The sequence below is a fragment of the Gouania willdenowi genome, chromosome 3 (assembly GCF_900634775.1).
Source record: "Gouania willdenowi chromosome 3, fGouWil2.1, whole genome shotgun sequence".
Classification (NCBI taxonomy): domain Eukaryota; kingdom Metazoa; phylum Chordata; class Actinopteri; order Blenniiformes; family Gobiesocidae; genus Gouania; species Gouania willdenowi.
In genome coordinates, this window is record NC_041046.1 from 23,540,911 (window position 1) to 23,561,398 (window position 20,488).

Consider the following 20,488-nt stretch of genomic DNA (forward strand, 5'->3'; position numbering starts at 1 on the left):
GTTATAGGCTATAAGAAAACACACACATTTTATATCACTATTCAATCAAAGGTCTGCTGAGGAACATTCTCCATATTTCCAGGAATTATAAATCACATGATAAGGGAGGGACAGAGGGAGCATGGGCAGGAGGGGACAGGAAGGCATCTTATTGGTTCTTTCCATTCGGATTGAATGTCAGTATTGAATGACAACAAGTGACGTACTTGATGGTCAGAGGTGCTCAGTGATTGGTCATTAGCTGGGTTTCCATTGCAGATTTTCGTAAAAGAAAGCAGTGTTTCTAAATGTCAACTAAGTATAATTGTGCTTTAAACGTGTTTCCATTGAAAGTTGTTTTGGGCAGGATCCTCATAAATCCTGTGAATTCTCATCTCGCGAGACTTTGCTGCAGAAAGACGAATGCTCAGAATCTACTTATAACACTATGTATTCCTTTGTTGTTTCTCGTTTAATGCGGCAATAATGATATTTAAGTATAATGCTAAGAAATGTCATGGTCTCCTCCTGTGATCTAGTACCTGATCACAGGTCATCTGACCACGTACGTCCGTACGCGGGAAAAGTTTTTCCACAGAGCTTTTGCAACACATTTCAATCTTGAAACGTCTGAAATGCCTCCACATGAAAGCGTAAAAACATTTTTGCATTATTTGAGTGTTTGTTTTTTTCAAAATTCATTCCATTACCAGTTTTTGCGCATTTCCAAGGGTAATTGAAACACAGCTAGTGAGTCACATGGGAGGGTCAAAGGAGCTACCAATTGCTCCGTCGTCAAAGGTTCCTGACCCCTGTTATAGAGTTCATCAATGACAACAATTACAATGACAATCATGGTATATTGGGGTCTTTTAAGAGTTTAAGTAGTGGCTATCTGCCTTTGTTTCTTTCATGTATCTTTCCCTTTTATTATGCCAATATTTGTAACTTTGTCTTTTTTCTTTCTGATATTTGCTTTCCAGGTGATAAAGCTGTCATTTGAGGAGTTTGATCTTGAAAGAGGATATGACACATTAACTGTGGGAGATGGAGGAAAGATTGGAGACACTCGGAGAGTACTTTATGTGTAAGCACAATTAAGCATGCTCTGACCTGTCCTATGAATATATTACCTTGCAATACAATGGAAAAGATTATGTTTTCACTACAGGAATGGATAAGACCCTGTAGATGTATTGTGACGCTTGATGATAGATCAAGTATTTGATAACAATGCTTGAAAGATTTTGGTTCAGAAAGATTCACTAATGAACATAAGATTGTAGAAGTGAAATGAAGCACACTGTTAACCTAGAAACTGTGATATTGTGTTTTTTTGTGTAGACTAACTGGATCCAGTGTCCCAGATCTCATAGTGAGCCTATCTGGCCAGATGTGGCTACATCTGCAGTCAGACGATACAATCGGCTCAGCAGGGTTCAAGGCAATATATGAAGGTAAAGCCATATTTTCAATTACTTTTATTACAACATCATCATCCTCTCAGCTGCATACCCACTAGTCTGTTTCATAGCTGCTAAACTTCAGTACACAACAGGTATTCTTCATCAGAAATCTGACGAATGCTTGCCTCAACTTTAGCGTATTCCAAAAGAAACTTGTTCACTTTTTCAGGGAGCCAAGCATATGCAATTATGTCTCCACTTAAGTGTAATTATTGTTTTAAAAGATGCGTCAGTTTGCTTTTCTGAAGAAGAAAGATACAGAGAGCAGTTTATATAATGAGGCAATGTATTTCTATGTGATTTTATAGGAAAAACTGAATAGATTGGAGAAGCAGATAAAATAAGGTGAAATGTGAAGTAAAGCTAAATATACCACAGAGACTGACAGGCAGAGGCATGCTTGGTTGTACTTTTACTGCTGCTTAGCAATGCTTTATTCAGAGATGCAGCTGGTGATGCTTTCCAGGCACCAATATAATTCAAGAGATTAAGAATTGGGGAAAAAACAGCAGGTGTTTACCTGGTAGGAGATAGTTATCACTTCATTTTGGCTCAAAGACAACAACAACAAAACCTCTGTAGAGACAACTCTGTGATGTGTTGTAGGTGTTTTTGTTGTATGAATAACAGGATTACAGATGAGTCTCTTCTGCGGTGGTTCTCAGGGCCTTGACACATGACGTGTGAAAGATACAGAGAAACAAACAAACAAGACTTTAATGACCGTTAGGAGTTTGTACAGTTTGTGTTTCTTCATGACCTCCAAACAGATGCCTTTAGTAGGTTTTGAAACCATCTTTGCATGGTTCAATGGGAGTTTGTCAGATACTATCATGTCACCATGTCACTTTGATCAATATCACTGCCTGAGTGCTCTCAGATTTTCAACCCTAAGGGAATAACCTAATATGTGTGTGTGTCTGGTTTCTTGTTTCTCATTGATGTCATTTTACATTTGTCGATCACCACAGCACTGTGTTGGTGTTTATGTACATGTAAGGGAGACACAAAATTCATATCAAAATTACAAACTCAGTAAGATGATGGTGGAAGCTTTCACTGATTTTCTGCTGCCATATTTTCAGCCATCGGAAGAGTAACAATGTAAACACTCTGTCGTTGTGTTTTCCCCTTTTTAAATATATACGGACATTTTACAGTGAATATAATTGCACTTAATAAGTCACAACAGCCCCACACCACCTTTCAGCTTCTCATTGGTGCTTCAAGTAAAGGCTACAGACACCATAATGAGAATGACAAGGTATGATTGATATATTGTAATATTTTAAGCATTATGTATAAGCATTATATTATATTAAAAATACAAGTAAAGAAAAAAAAAGATGAAATCTAATTCCTATAAATCAATCAGTCAATCAAGTTTTACTTCTAAAGGGCTTTATGTCAACCAAAATTGACCAAAGCTCTGTCATGATAAAAAAAATCAAATTTAAAAACCGCATAATACATAATTAAAAACAGAGCCACAGAACTATGTACCAAACGCCTTTCTAAACAGGTGAGTCTTTAGCTTTGCTTTGAACAGGGGCAGGCATTTGATGGCACGTAACTCGAGCAGCAACGAGTTCCAGCGTTTTGGACCTGCCACAGCAAAAGCACGATCACCTCACTGTTTGTAACGTGACCTGGGCACCTCGAGCAGGTGGTGTTGGGCAGAACGTAGGGCTCTGCTCGGCTGGTGAGGGGTCAAAGTCTCACATAAATACACAGGTGCAAGGACATGGATGGAACAGAAAACAAAAAGCAAAAGTTTGTACTGGATTCTGATAAGGACTGGGAGCCAATGCAGGAAGTATAGGACAGGTGTGATAAGGTCATGTTTGCGAGAGTTGGTGAGGAGCCGGGCAGCAGCATTTTGCACAAGTTGTAATCTGTGTATGGAGGTCTGATTGAGTCCAAAATACAGTACATTACAGTAATCCAATCGTGAGCTGATGAATGCATGAATAGTTTTATCCAGGTTGAGAAAAGGCTTCACTTTAGCGAGAAGGCGAAGTTGGAAAAAACTTGCCTTAACTACAGAGTTATTAATTTGCTTGTGAAAGTTCAGGTTTGTGTTCAATGATGACATCTTTCAATCTATTAACCACAGTATTACCACAATTACTACCACTTATTTTAATAATGTGTTTTATTTACATCAAGTGGGATTCATTGTTTAGGTAATCCTGCTATATAGTTTCAACAAGCATGTTTTTTGAATGCCTTTTGAGCTGATGACTAGGAAAAGACTGCTGGATGGGTAAACGGAGGAATAATAAACAATTACTGACCTATTTGTAAGGTGCCCTCAGACAGTGGTTCAGGTGGTGGAGCTGATTGTGTTTAGATGAGAATGTTGGGAGTTTAATAACAGGATTTTATTTGTTAAAGTGCATAAGTGTCTTTAGCATAAAACGCTGAGTCCTATGTAAAACAATCCCAGGAGCTATAGGTGAGTTTGTAAATAAGTGCAGTGGTAAACATTAAATCAGTGTTTCCTATACTTTCTGTTGCTCTTACCTCATTATTTTTTTTTATTACTGTTTTGTATAACTTCATGAATGTTATCTTATTTAACTTAAATTGTTGAGTATTATTTTTCAATATTTTAATAAACATAAATATATCTTTATTTCTTTGTTTTATATTACACTTTTAAGGTTTGTTTTTTGACTTCAGTGCAATCTATATGATGGTACATACTCCATAGTTATCCCTGTTTGGCTCATGTATTTAGCCATTTGATAATACGTGTTTTTTTTGTGATGATGATGATGATGATGATGGGGAAAAAGTGCTGGATGGATGGATGGATGGATGGAATGATAGATGGATTTTGTTGCCATTTAACCCCACCCTACAAAGGCAGACATTCGAATGTCATCATGTCAAATGTTGACATTTATTATCACCATTAAAACATGACACTGTGTCTATCTGTGCGTTCCAGAAATTGACCGTGGAAGCTGTGGAGATCCAGGGGTGCCGGCATTTGGTCGTAGGAGCGGCGATCGCTTTCATCATGGTGATGTGTTGACCTTCTTCTGCCAGTCGGCCTTTGAACTTGTTGGAGAGAGAACAATAACATGCCAGCATAACAACCAGTGGTCTGGCAATAAACCAAGTTGCATTTGTAAGCGAAGATCTCCATATCTGTTTGTTTATGATTAAGTGATTGATTAAAGAATTAATCTTTTTCCTTCTGCATCCTGAATTTTCAGTCTCATGTTTCTTCAATTTCACGGCTCCATCTGGAACTGTGTTATCACCAAACTACCCAGAGGAGTATGGTAACAACCTGAACTGTGTGTGGTTGATAATATCTGAACCAGGAAGCCGTATTCATCTACTCTTCTCCGACTTTGACCTGGAACCCCAGTTTGACTGGTTGGTGGTTAAAGATGAAGGTGGGTAATCCTGTTTCTTTAGTCAAACCAATCCTAATATATACAAATAATGTACTTTTTTAACCAACAGTTTCAAAGAAAGACAAACATGCTGCTATTTTGTTATCTGTGATAGTTAACACTAAATCAGGGGAGGGGGTTATAAGAAGGTACTAATAAATGCACTATTAACCAGAGGTGAATGTAATGGATTACAAGTACTCACGTTACTGTAATTGAGTTGCTTTTATGGGTACTTGTACTTTTTTTTTTAGTATATTTCGAAATCAGTCATTTTATTTGTACTTAAGTACATTTTAAAAGAAGTAAAGTAATTTGTTACATTTCTACACCTAACCATTACTGAGTAAATTATGTATATTTTTGTTTTAAAATGATCAACGGATATTATTGTGAAACTACAAAAAATGAAATGACCAGACAACAATCAAATGCATCACATCATAGCCGACCAATCAGATTAAATGTTATGTACTGCGCCAAACCAGCATTAAATACTGTTTATTAGAGTTGTTAAATTTTGCTATACTTAGAACCTGATATATATATATTTTTTTTTTTTAATTTTGAATATCGGGAAATGTGACAACATTTATTACCTAAAACAATGTTAACAGTAATGTAAATAGTACTAAAAATAGTAAACGTGTGGATGAAAGTAACTAGTAACTTCTATTTTTAGTACTATTTGATTGAGCTACTTTTTTAGTACTTGAGTATTTTATGTATGACTTACTTGTACTTGTATTTGAGTACAATTTCAATCAAGTAACAGTACTTCTACTTGAGTAGGATATATCAGTACTCTTTACACCTCTGCTGTTAACCCATAATTATATTGAACTGAGTAACACTATTTAAAAGGTTCAACAAAAAATGTAGTTGAGTTAAAACTTTTTGTGCTTGAATTTTTTTTTTAATGGGCAACCATAATCCAAATCTTTTTGTCATCTTTTTCAAAATGCTATTGTACGAAGCTATCATAAAAGATTTTCATCAATAGTATTATCTGCACATAGAAGACAAAACAGAATCTTGTCATCACTCTTTCAGCATTTGTTGCATTAGATCTCTTCCCACTCCTGATCTTTTGCTTTTAAATGAACTAGTGAAAAAGGAAAGAGCTGTTGGGTTGCTTGAGAACAAAGAGGCTGACGCATTGCCATTGTGTAACATTAATGAGTGCACGGGATTCAAAACTCCAAGTCTAGAGGACTTTGTGTGAATGCTGCGATGAATCTTCGATTAAAATACTGTCTTTTATCTCTGAATTATTTTGTAATTCTTTTTCGCCTTTGTGTCGGCTTGACAGTTCACATTGATTTTCTGAGCAGTGATATGTTGAAGCAGTTCATCTTTGATAATGCAGAAAAACTTTTAACAATAACACTGCCAAACAATATCAATAGGAGAATGTTTAACAGATGTATGTACACTGGCAAAAAAACTTTATTAAGAGTGAATTTGTTTCTTCACAAAATCAGTTCTATGCCAACCTAGAAATTGATGAATGAACAAGCATTATGAACACTGACATGCTGTCACTTGTAATTCGGTGTGAATGAATTTTCCTGATTGTAAGGAAAAGTTTTTTTGAGTTAGATGGGCAGGAAAAATTGCAAACTTATAGACATTAGTGTGGGGGTTTATTCTGAAGATAGAGAGTAGTTGATTACTTTAGCGCTGTCTCTCTGCTTAATGTAATTAGTAAAGTTATATTAGACTCCATGATAATTAGCAAAAGATTAAAGGAAGCTTACTTTTAGCAACTGTAACACAAATTGGAGAAAACATCTAAACATTTTTAGGTGTCAACATATTCCCAGATTTTACACACTGCGAAACACACTACATTAAACATACATTATTGTAAAAAAAAAAAAAAAAAACTTACAAAAAAAAAACAATTTGATGTCATGCTTGGTATTGCACCAGCATTCTAAATACCATATTTTCCAGGCAATTGAACATACCGCTATATTGGCCGCATTCCAGTAATTTAGCCATTTTCCAAGAAAATTTGACCTTAAGGTCACACCCTATTGGCTGATGAGGGTGTCTTTTAAACGACTCAGGCAGGTAGACGGGCTGCTATAATCCTGTTAAAGGAGGTTTTTGTGCATATCTCCGTATTCTGATCAGTTTCAACTGATGAGTTTCCATCTTCACATAAAATCACCTCCTCACGGCCCCACTGTGCATATCAGTCCCTTTACAGCTTTTTAAGGTCACCATTTACTCGCCTCAGGAGTGATCAGGGCGAGTCCAGACTCGAGTCAGAGTCCGGACACCATCGCATCGCACAAACGTAATGTGGTTATTTGGCAGCTTTAGGTTGTTTATTGTTTATTTCTATCACAAACCAGCTGATTTTTACTTAATCGAGAGCGTTTCAGCTCTCTCTCTCTCTCTCTTTCTCTCTCCCTCTCTCTCCCTCTCCCTCTCTCTCTCTGTGTGTCACGTCAGCTGTCAGCCTCAGCCCTGTGTGCGATTGCTCCTCATAAACCTAACAGTGATCTGACAACTTTATGCTGTTTATTAAAAACTGCCTAAGATATCTTACATTTTAAACCCTATTGTACTGTTTATTTGCTCTTCCCACCAAATGCATACGAGCCAGCACCCTTTCTCCCTCCACAAACTTCAGTTTATTACCGATATTTCATTTTTATTTTATCGTTTTATTGAAACGATCAGCAATCTTATTTTATATATAAATATAAACAAATGTACAGATGTATGACTTTTGCTGTCACTCGCTCCCACACAATTTCCCTCCACAATCAGACGCCGTCCTCTGTAACGCCGTCCACCATAACGCCTCCGTCCTGTTATTAAACCTGTTAGTGAGTTCACTTTCACCACATTATCCAAAGGTTGTTTTTGAGCGTTCAGTTCACAGTGATGTTCAGTGGCTGTTACAGTTCAGTCATTCTGCTGTATGTGTGAGTAATTCTCTGACACCCGCTTTCACTGGACACGTGTGAGACTGACTGAGAAATCTACTGATAGAGCGCACCGCCACATTGGCCACACCCTCAACTTTAAAGGAAAGAAATTGTGTTCTATACACCGAAAAATACGGTACCTGGGCTCATCATCACTCTGAGCTTTTTCCTGACTAATTATTATTATTAATATTGTATAATCTCACAATTTTGCACATTTGCCAGTGTCTGTAACATCATGCCAGCATCTGTTCTTGGTTTTTGCGGCAGCAAAATTGTTGCTTTTGGCTTGGATTATGGATTTTAATTCTTCATATGTACTCCATGTGGGGTTTCTCTGTGTTTTAGATTGGCCCGACGCTAAAAAGCTAAAATTATCATATGAATAACCAGCTTTGTAGTACAGCTGCTCTGGGATTGCATTGGTTAGGTGAAGCCTGATAATGGAGAGATGTGTATTCATGCAGCTTCATAGTATAGGCCCTGTGTCTTAAACCCTCGAACACTCGTTCTATGTACTGTTGTTCATAGTTTTGGAGCCACAGGTGAGGAACAGAACCCGAGCTGCTTGAGGTCCAGTGTGAAATATCCACAGTCAGTCATGAATTGGGGTGCAATGTTCTGTTCTGTTCCTCACTCGTCTTCCTCCAAACCCTTGGACCTTGATTCCTGAATGAAAGACACGCTTTACTTTCATCAGAAAGAAAGACCTTGGACCACTGGCCAACTGTGCAGTCCTTCTTCTCCTCTTTTTTTCTGCAAAAACTGAAGTAAATGGTGATTTCTTCACAGTATTCTAATTTTTGTAAATCCTGTTTACGTGGGTTTCATGAGCTGTAAACCCAAATTATGTAAAAATAATCAAATAAATACTTGAAATTGTTTAAATCGTGTGCCCTGAATCTATAATCTATGAAAGTTTAACTTTTTGAATAGAATTGTGGAAATGAAACAACTTTTCCATGATATTCTAATTTTTTGGAAATGGTCTGTATATCCTCATTATATTCATGATCAACAAAAACTCTAAAAACTATTTTATAATCCCACTTTTTTACACCTGATCATTGATCTCTTAATGGTGCTATTTCTGTTTGCCTCTACCAGTTACAATCCACCAGTACTTAGCACGGTGCCTGATTTTCCTATCAACTTCCACAGCATCCTCTGGTTCTGGCATTACCATTACCATATTTGTGAATGGCATCTGTATATTTCTGCTTTACGCTTCATATATACACTAACTGATGTGGCCAGCTGGGCTCTGTTTAGTGGAGCCCTTCAGGGTTTTATTATACCCCTATTGAATCTGTTGCTGCTAGTTGAATCACTGGGGAGCCCCATCAAGTGCAGAATGTATCCTGCCAAATGAAAGTCTATGCCTATTTGGTGCAGTAAATGATCCAATGCTGTGGCCCCAATGAGTGAGACAGGACTGAAGTGATGCATGGTTACCGCTCCACAGGCCAGTGGGGGGGGGTTTCAGGGCCATTCAGCTGGTATACAGCAGGTCCTTTAATGGCTATTGAGTGGCGCCTTAATGCCACAGCATACCTTAACATAGCAGCTGGGTTCAGCAATTCATTCCAATCATATACTCCCAAGGGGGTGATGGGCACTTGGAACATCTTTCCCATGGTGACACAATTGTTCTGCGATGTATGATTCAACACATGTTCAGGTGAAAGCACACTGAAGGCCCAGTGACCACAGTCAGTGGGTACGAGTGGCATAGGGAGTGACTCAGATCTGTAGAGAAAAATATTTACACATCAATTTTTGGCTGTTGTCATACACTAATATCATCCTGCTTTGCTTTAATGCCAGAATCCAGCAGGTCACTCACTGAGTCACTGCCAAGAAATCCAATGGTTGTTGGAAAGGTTGAAGGCAATACAGCACTGAGCAGACAAATAGTACTCCACTGTACTAAATGTTTGTATAGATATCAATGTTAATGTAATCAGTATTGTTTTATCAGCAATGTTGATCCACCATTGTTCTACATTTGTACTTTTTCATGCATGTAAGATACATTGCAACCAATTCGAGAAAACTGCCTTTTTTTGCCCGTTAGTTTTCCTTCCTATTGGTAATTTATACACATGGATGATCCTATCAGAAAGATATGCATACAAATGTCTTTTGATTCTTTATAATGGCTTAGCTATGAAATCATATCATCACCAGTCTTTGAAAGCATCGACAATATCAAGAGGTATGTTACATGTAATGAGTTACAACAATGTACGGTAATATCCAAATATCATTTAATGTTTTAATGGAAAACCTATGGACTGTGGAGCATCCATTCAGCCCCCCAGCCGATGACTGAAATTGAAGTATTAAAAACGTCTTAGAATGTGTGTTATAATGTTTTTGTTTTATTTCCCTCCTTCATGCTGTGATACACCTTTTGAAGGCTTTGCTTGTTTGTTTTTTTCCTTTTAAACCAGTCTCACACAGCTTGTCTTTGAGGAAGCTGAAATGAAAAGGACCAGGATGTCACATCTATAATCATTGTGTTCTCTGTTTTTATATTATAGGTCTCTCTGAACCGACAACATTTGGGACATTCTCTGGAAAAGATGTTCCTTCACAGATTGCTTCCAATGGACATATCATGAGACTGGAGTTTCAGTCTGACCATTCAAACACTGGGAAAGGTTTCAACATCAGCTATACCAGTATGTACCGCTGATTGGTTCCTCTGTCTGCATACGTCTGTTACCTCTTTATTTCATTGTAGTTCACAGTTTTGTGTTTCTAGTGTAAAGTGTTTAAAGTACACTACTGTTTACTGTAATACTACTGCCTTTATTTTTATTTTTTTTGTGTTTCTCTGAACAAGTGGGGTATGTCTGAATGACGCCGCTGGTGAGAAACTGTTGCTTTTAGGTTGACAATGTTAACTGTTCCAACTGGTCACCCTGCTTCCAGTCAATGATATCGCAGATGTTAAGTCATGTTAGAAGTGTTTCCATTTAAATAGGCGACACGTGTAAAACAATATTTACAATATTACATTTTTGTTTGCCGTTTTCTCTTCCTTCGACAATGAAAGCAAAATGTTCCCAGACCACTGATTTAAGACTGCGTTGCTTTCTATAGCTGTAGCTCGTCACTGCTCACCATGCTAAAAGTAAATAGTCTTCTCACTGTCGCCAAACTTTAGCGGAGCCTATATGCCAAACCATCAAAACTGCAGTTTACAAGTCAGTAATGAACCGTGGAGGCCGTACCGAACAGTTCCATATTGTTATTGAGAAATCTTGCACATCCACTTTTTATGAAAAATCTCAATGAAATCCACAATCCAAATCCTATCCGAATTAAGCTCAATGGGGTAATTAAGGAATTGACCCCATAAAACTAAGTAAAATTTTAAAATGATTGGTCAATTATGACCCGAGAGAATTTCAGAAATTTCATCATAATGACAAATTGAATCCCATACAAAAATCAAAGGAATCCTTCATGGCATCAGGTTAAATGGTACATATTTGTTAAAAGCTGCTGCTTTTGATATAATCCTGATGAAAGACAGACAAAAAAATAAAAAAACATTGTTGAAAATAGCATCTCTATGGAAATTCCTATGTTCCAAAGCAACTGTAGGGCACATTTTTTTTTTTTTAATTTCTTTTGACGTTAGGGTGTTATAGTTTTTTCAACACTCTACTGGGTTAAATCATTGTTTTTGGTTCATACTCTATCCATTAACTGTTCAGGTTTTTTTTTACTTTTTCTAATGCTGTATTTTGTTTAGCCAGCAGTAGTACACTTTGATGTCAGCTGAATAAGTCATTCGAGACAAATCTTACATCAACAGAAACCTCTACAGAGAAGTTATAAAAGTAAAGATTAAGCACAGTGCTGCACTCGAGCGTCCTTGAAATTGAGGAAAAACAGGTGCTTGGCCTTTTTCTCCTTTTTGTATCAAAACAGGGATTAGTCACCCATGACTAAGTGAGACTGCAACATTTACAAACCAGCCTCCCCTTTTTCCAACAATAGGCCCATATAGTTCATTTTCTGGAAAAGTCATTTTGATTAAAATGCATAGGTTTTAAGCAAAGCTAAAAGCGTAAAAGCTGAAATCAGATAACAAGATTTCCTAGATGAGGGGTTTAGCTGCTGAATAAAGTATCAGGTAAAGTAGCATTGTTTTTACATGAAATTATCAATCAAAAGAAAACTAATTCCAATCAAATTTAGTTTACTGACTAAACCAGTGGTTATTTCAGATGTGTCAAGCTTTATTTACTGTTTTAAGCAGGCTGCACCTAGATCAGCCTTTCCCTTTGTCAGCCTTTGAACCTGACTTCCTTTGCCCGTGTATTCTGCAGCTCTGAGCTGAACTAGATTTGCATGAGTGACTCTGATTCATCTACTGTGATTATCTCCTGGTTTTGCACCATTTCATAAGCTACCTCCAAAATGACCTTGTCTTCATGTTTACCTTTAAATGCCACAATAATGCTTTTTTTTATTTTTATTTATTTATTTTTTTCTCAGTCAGTTTATTATAAAATCACTTTTGTTATTTTCTAATACTCAAGGACAAATATTCCTCCTGGAAAAAGAAGAAGCTCTGTAATACTCCACCTATTTTATTTTATATATTACATTAAATGTATTTCCATCCATATAATCTATATATTTGATATATATTATTGTCCTTTTAAACAGTGTAATAAAATACAGATCTTAGTAGAATTGTATGTAGGTTTTACACAAAACCTTTAGAGAGGTAAGGCATCCTAACGTATGTTTAACTGAGTAAATGAATATTAGAAATGTCATGTTTCTTTTTTTTTTTTACCTTGTCTGCACATGCTGTTGATGGTCAACACTACATGTAGTGCAATCTTTTTACGACACCTATGCATGTTTTATCATTGCAATTAATAAATGTATTTTACTGCATAATTGTGACCATCAAAAGCCCTCCCTAAGGAATGCTGCAAATAATAATAATTTATTAAAGGGAGAATATAAAAAGAGAGGGCAGGATTTTACCTTAGGGAAGGGGAAAGCAACAGGGAAGAGGGAGTCAGGGTAGGAAAATGGAAGGCGTAGGGAAGAGTCAACTATTTTAAGTCCTGAGTGCAATGTGATGTTAAAGTTGTGCATTTTGTGCTTATTGTGTGTCGTAATCAGTATACTGATGGTGGCCGTGAAGAGGGAGCGAGTGCTAATACCTAAAACTGATATTTGGGATAATCTTTTACTGGATCAGACCCACACAAGCCACGATTCACACCATCAGTTGTAACGATTCACCTGTCTTTTCCAAGGCAATAAAGCTACAACACACTTTCAGGTCACGGACGGATCGGTCTACCAGCAGGGATGAAAGCCGACACACACATTAACACATAAAATAGCTTTGGCTTATAGGAATTAGCCTTGTATTTCGGGCAGTTCAAAGCACATCCCACCCCAACGCTCGAGCGTAAACCCATGTACAACCAAAAACCAAACACAAAACTACGCTCTATGGCGCGAGAAAACTAGAGTTTATCAGTCCATCAAAAGTCCATGCACGCTGACGTCCAAAACCCCGATGCCTTGCTCCCACCGCAGGCTCGGTCCTACGGGGTAAAATGAACACACTGGTATCAACAGGTAGCTGGCTACGGGGCCATAGGCAGCCCAGTTACTCACAAACACCAAGCAGCTGCCCTCCCGTGCATCCGAAGTCGAACCAGATGATCCCAGCAGCTCCGCGAAGTCTTGTCCTACCCGTCAATGGATGATCGAGGAAACCCAACGGTACAATCCACAAAGAGGTATGCTCCACGGTATTGCAGCTCTGAGCAGTGTGTCGTTGGCGTGTGACGTCACAACACTAAGCGCCTGGCGCCCGCGACCTGATCACCTCATATAGGCGTGACAGCTCCCATTCACAATTACAGCTCCATTAATAAAACAGTACTACGAAAGAAAATGACCAAAATTAAATGATTTTATATCCACTGTGACCAGGTTCTGCACAATAAATGACATTTAAAAAAGGGTTGGCTCATCCCTGCTGGGTGACACACACGTAGGGACCTATGCGGTCCTTACACAGTGACACCTCTTTAATTGATCCTGTCTCTTATTTAATGCTCTTCCTTCTTTAGAACATTTTTATATAACATTAACCACAGCAGACACCTAACTGTGTTTCTGCCATCAACATTATGCCATTATAACTTTTCGTGGTTCTAACACCTAATCTTTGAGCACTTGCTGTATGTTCACTTACTGCCTAATACTGTGCATCCCACCCACTAATAATCACAATGTTATGGCTGAATATTTTTACATTTTTAGAGGTAGAGAACACATCCACGTGAGCTTTTTCAAATTTGTATAAATTGCCTTGTCTGAAATTCTAGCTGTCATTTGCCGAATATTTGAACGTGGCTTTGTCTGCGCCGATTTGTTGTTACTTCTAGAGAACTAACTCGTGTCTTTGTTAGCCTTCAAGTAATGCCAGGAATAGATGTTTTCATATAAATAATTCATGACAGAGCACAAATATTTGTTTTTGTCCTTTAAACACAGGGATTTCAAGTATACACTAATGAATAGTTATGATTCCCCAGTCTTCTGACAGTGCGTCTGATCTCATCTTGATCTCTTATTAAAATACACATAGACACAGCTTTACAAGGTAGAAAACAAAGTTTAGACTGTACAAATTGTCAACATTGTAATACACTATTTGGCTTGATTGTGTAACTCAAAAGTCAGTATGTTGCAAGTATCATCAATTCAGTTAAAAATTTAACAGTTAAATTAGGTATTAACTAAAATATATTGCACATGTTTACAATCAATGCAGTGCAATTACAATAATAATGCACTGAATGTTTTCTATGATAGTGTCAGTTATTGCCAAGTAGTCACAATGTGAGAGGTTCAATTATTGCGGAAGAAATGATTTCTAACCGTTCTGGAAAGTAAATTAAACCACGCATAAAGTGGCCATTGTGGTGGCAGTAAAAGTTGGACTAATGTTTACTCAATGATACTGATCTATTTTGAGTAATCTGGGTGAATCCTTTATAACAAACTGATGCAAACATCACCACCTTCTGCATGCTTAAAAGGTTAAAGAGTTTTGCTTCACACTTGTCGCCAGAGATCCACCAAAAGTATAAAACGAACTCACTTTAAACAAAGCATTGCATGTTTTAGAATTGTATTTCTTCAGTATTCAGATATTATTGTGCATACTGTGACGCAAAGGGATTAAAAAAAAAAATCTGTGAGAGCAGTGGGCGACAGCTCCAACTCTGCTGTTTCGTAGACGGCTCCGTGCATGTAAATACAGGCAACCAGGATTCACTGCTACTCATTAATGCTGACCCAAAGAACCGGTGTTCTTGTCAAAATGGTTGAAGATATGGTTTAATGGTTTAAATCAGGATTTTTTGCTCATCTTCTCTTCTTTACGAAACAGTAGAGTTGGATCTGTCACCCCCTGTGGTCACAGATTTTTTCGGGGCACGGATTTAGTTGATCAAATTTTGGTAAATAAAAGAGGTTTGCATCAACTTTTTTTTACTTTTACTAATGTTAGAGCAACCCAAAGCAGCACACGTTGTCATTTTGACTGAAAAAGCTGCTTAATGATCCTGAATGCCTCACCTCCTATAGAACTCAATGGGCTGAAAGGGGTGATTTGCGTCATTAATGACGTAATTTCAACATGGCGGCACACAGGCTCTCAAACGATAAAATAGTGGCATTTTTAAAAGTTAATAAAATGAATATGGTGCAGAATAATGCATTTTGTTAAGGATATATCTTGCAATAAGAACATTTCAAAATTACTTAAAGGATCCCTTTTAGTCATTTTTTTTAATGCAAATACTCCAGTACTTTCAGTTAAATAATATTTTGAATGAGCTATTTTTACCTTTTATAGGAGTAGTTTTTTTTTAAAAGAAGTTTCTGTACTTTCACTTGTGTAATGAAGTGAAGACTCCAAGCTGTGTCAGAAAGTGTCGGACAAAAAGATGTTGTTTGGGATGTCTCTCTAAATTGACTTTTTTTTTGGTCATGTGGAAATTTATGGGTCTAAATACTTTAATGTGTACCCCCATCTTTCTTCATTCTATTATTATTATTTATTTTTTTTCTCTATTTGTAGCTAATGAATCTGAAATCCCCAATGTTCCCAAGTGTAGGAGCTCTATGTGGGAAAAGGCTATAAACTTTTTTTCAAGTCTACTGTACATCTTAGTCACTGACAATGAAACAATAATGATACAGATTAATTAAATGAATCCAAACAAAAGATGTGTTTTTTACGCAATAGAATACCAGAGATGACCATACTTTCCTAACTTTCTGAATAAGAACCCAGATTGATGCTGTTGAGTTTGTAATTTGTTGCAGTCCCTAAATATAACACCTTTTGTTGTTGTTATCTTGCTGCAGCATTTGGCCAGAATGAATGTCATGACCCAGGGGTCCCTGTAAATGGTCAGAGGTATGGGGACCAGTTCCTGTTGGGCAGCTCTGTGGCCTTCCGCTGTGATCAAGGTTTCATCAGGACACAGGTGAACAACGTACCTTACAGCAGGGGTTTTCAAACTGTTCTAATATGTGATTGCACATTTGTGTTAGTTTTATGAGTTTAGAAGAAGGGGGGGGGGGGGGGGGTGTATGGGGTCAGTGGGGCCTCATAATTGTTAATTTTTCTGAGGCGGGCATAAGATAAAAAGTTTGGGAACCACTGCCTTACAGTAATATAGTAATAATTAGATATCACGAATGCAATATTATTTTTTTGTTATACGAAGTCAACACTCACAATGTCCTTGTTTTACTTTCAGGGCTCAGATCAAATCACTTGCATCATTCAAGAAGGGAATGTTGTTTGGTCTGCAGCTGTACCACGCTGTGAAGGTAAATAACACACACACACACACACACACACACACACACAATGTTCTTTTTATACATGTGCTAAAAAGTTATACAGGTAATGGTTTAAGGACTGTAGGACCTCAAAGCACATTTTTTTCACGCAAGATTGACTAGTGGGGAAATGCATTCAGTGACAGATTCATGATATTGTTGAAACAAAGATGCATCCATATTGCACATATAGGCTAATATGTGGAAGTATTCGTGAGCAAGCAAGTAACGTATAAGGAAACAACTGTTGAAGGGATGGTAAGTCATTGATTATCCAGCTGCTTATTTTATCATTGTGTTTTCTCTTGCCTTAAAATCATGCGGTTATATTGTTAATGAATAGGATCACTTTATTTTGTATAACAGTTATTCATTAAAATGGGATATCATATAGGTATATAAGATCCCATGATAATCACCTGAGCACTTCACCCTGAGTGACTATCGAGAATTTCCGTACAAGTTTTGCTGTCTCAGTAGGCTATGCCAAAACAAGTGGAAAGACACATTTTAATAGGCTTTCCAAAATTCTGCAGTTAGAGTATTGAAAAGGGAAAAGGACCACTGTGTGAAAAACAGAATGAGTGACACATGTGAGAAGTAAGATTGCAAATTAGATGATAAATAGTTGCTGCTCCAACTTTTCAGAAAAGATATACTCAGGGCTGAAAAGTAGACCTATTAAAAGTTGTCATTACCAATGGTTAAAGGACTTCACTTATGGTGCTTTATGGCTTTGTTAGCAATTTAAACTGTAACAAACTGTAATGCAAGCTTTGAATAAAAATCTTTCAATTGTTATTGATTTTTTAAATTTATTTTTCCTTTGACTGCACATGCTGTCACAGGTCAACACTACAAGAAGTGCAATATTTTTTAAGACAACAATGCATATTTTGCCATTGAAATTAAATAAATGAATTTATTTTATTGCATAACTGTGACCATCCATAAGAAGTTGGTAAGAATTACTTTATTATAGGGAGGATATAAAAAGAGACACCTAGGTGTGGGGGAAGGGAACATGTAAGAGCGAGTTAGGGTAGGAAACTTGGCAGTGTTACATCTGGGTGTGGGGGAAGGGAACATGGGAGAGACTTCAGGTAGGAAATGGAAAGGGTGGGGAAGAGTGCACCCACACAACTGCAAGAACTGGCCCAGCCAGCAGGCCAAGACCACCGGACCCCAATGGCACCCCCCGGGACCGGGAACCCCCAAAGGAGAGCCCCCTCACCCCAGCCCACGAACTGGCCACCATTCAGCCCAGGTCCCGCCGCCCACCGGACAACGCCAGCCACAAGGCAACACCCCCCACCGGGGTGCGACCGACCGATGACCGCCACCTCGAGAAGGAGGCAAACGAATGTTACCCATCCGGTGCGGTACAACCTCCCCCAGCCAAGGGCACCCTGGACCCGCCCACTGGCGAGTAGATAGCAGGACAGACCCACCCGGCGGCCAATATCGACCTCATTCACCGGAACAGCGAGCGCCGCACCCCAGCAAACAGCATCATCCCGAAGCACCATGCAACCCCGCTCCAACCCCGGCACAGACTCCAGTGCGCCCACCCACACACCGGCATTGCAGGCCGCCCTGGTGCCCGTACTCTGCAAATTCCACCCCCAAGGCAACCGGAAGACTAGACAAGCACCAAGCCACACCCGAAGGGAAGAGGCACCCCCATGCCCCTCTAGGGCGACACCACCCGGAGAGACCCCACGAAGAGAGCACCCAGCCGCGGATCAGCCAGGCCAGAAGCCACAGGCCACGCCCCCACATGCCCACCCAGCGTGACCCCGGGGGGGGCCCGGCACAGGCGAGACCCCATAGCACTGCCACCCAACTCTACACATGCCACACACCGGCCCACGAGGTCCCCCCAAGTGAGCCCCGGAGGGAGCCCGACCTGGCCCGCCGCACTAGTAACATCTCCGGCGAAGGTGCGCCCCAGGAAACAAAGCCACAGCACTCAGACGAGCCGGCAGAGCAACCCACAGCAACACCCCGCTACCCAGCAACCCGGGATGCAAGCGCCGCTCCAGAGAAGTAGCCACTCCCAGAGACTTCACTTATAGAGTGCTTTATAGCTTTGTTAGCAATTTAAAAAAGACTAATGCTAGTTTTTGAATAACAATCCTCAATTTTTTTTAGATTTTACATAAGCATTTGGGGTTTTTTGTGAGCCAGCAAATATTTTTGTCATCATATTCTGCCTTTCATTGTGTCTTTCTGTGTTGTGATGCAAAACTACAGTGTTGAAGACATACTGTAAAGGCTCTTAATTTTCCACTATAACACTATTCTGCAATTCTTCATGCTTAAAAAAAAAAAACAAAACAGCAGGTCTTTACAGTTTCCTGCAGCACGGAGACATTTCTGGAGATAAACCCTCATGTATGACGACAGGAATTCAAAATGGATTATGGTGCTAAAATAAACCGAGCTGATGATGACTCTATGAAGTTAATAAAATATTGGATTTGTGCTTTTGCCATGGCATTTACATAAACATTTGATTAATTTTGTGTTTGTTTGTGTGTGTGTGTGTGTGTGTGTATGTGTATTCTGTTTATTTCTCCTGCAGCTCCCTGTGGAGGACACCTCACTGCTCCAAATGGGGTTCTGCTCTCCCCCGGTTGGCCCTCTTTTTATAAAGACTCGCTAAATTGTCAGTGGGTGATTGAAGCACAAACAGACCATGCTGTAAAGATACACTTTGATAAGTAAGTTATTTGTGTTGTGGTATTTGTAGAGACACCATTAAAGGGAGATTATTAGTCAGACTTGGCTTCATTAGTCAATCAGGAAACATTGATGCACATTGACATCATATTAACAGTTAAAGTTTGTCTGTTCAGGTAAACTATTACTTCCCTGAGTTCATATATCATTACAGCAGACTTTCAGATATGAATTAATCCAACAGCAATGAAGTTGGTGACTTACTCTTGCAGAAAATGAGTAATGTTGACTTTTTTTTCCCACTTTTTTCCTGGAAACAAGCCATGGACAGATGCTGTGCCCCTTGAATCTGCTACTGCTAAAATGTGTTATTCCAGGAACTGATGTAATAGCCAAGTTATCTTCATTGCCTCTCAGGCACTTAATTTGTCTATGATTAAACACAACTGCGCGCATATGTCTGATGTATAGCTATAACGTTTTTCATATTACATATTTCAGATCATATTACAAAGACATGTCAGCGCTTTCCATACTGGAGTTGTATATTTAGTTTATGATGTTACGGTAATTTTCTATGTTGGCTGATTACTGGCAATAAAAATGACCAGTGACAATTAGGTGCCCATTTTTAAATGGGTCTATAGCAGCATGACGTTATGGAAGATTATCTGTAATTAATGAGAGGGTTGTAAGTCAACATGTAATTGTTCTACTGGTCTGTTAAACTGGTTTCTGTGTGGTATGTTAGTGTAGAAAGTGGTAAATTGATGGATCCCTGGCAGAGGCATTTTTCTTCGGGCCTGTTTTTCACCTATTCATAATGCTGTAAACATATCCTTATGTATTGTTGGCATACATTATGTGTGTGTTTTTGTTTTTGATGGTATTTTAATGTTTACATTTGACTGATGCTAAAAATGGGCTATTTAAAGAATTTAAATTTGGCCTAAACTGACATATGAGGAGATATATATCTTTTTAGGATAAGAATAGAATTGTTTATTCGTGTAGGTTTTAACTGTATGTTAACACATTTTAAGGTGGATAAATCCTACCTTTTCTTAATCCA

At 38.4% G+C, this 20,488-nt stretch overlaps 1 protein-coding gene across 1 annotated transcript in view; it reads left to right on the forward strand.

Annotated features, from left to right (window-relative positions):
• The window catches only part of LOC114461190 (CUB and sushi domain-containing protein 1-like), a 478,378-nt gene that overhangs the window by 317,134 nt on the left and 140,756 nt on the right, over nt 1-20,488 (forward strand). The window contains exons 11-18 of the mRNA XM_028443085.1: nt 963-1,066; nt 1,324-1,436; nt 4,402-4,584; nt 4,673-4,858; nt 10,353-10,493; nt 16,249-16,370; nt 16,647-16,719; nt 19,319-19,457. Coding sequence (XP_028298886.1) covers nt 963-1,066; nt 1,324-1,436; nt 4,402-4,584; nt 4,673-4,858; nt 10,353-10,493; nt 16,249-16,370; nt 16,647-16,719; nt 19,319-19,457 — 1,061 coding nt within the window. The remainder of the gene's footprint in view (nt 1-962; nt 1,067-1,323; nt 1,437-4,401; nt 4,585-4,672; nt 4,859-10,352; nt 10,494-16,248; nt 16,371-16,646; nt 16,720-19,318; nt 19,458-20,488) is intronic.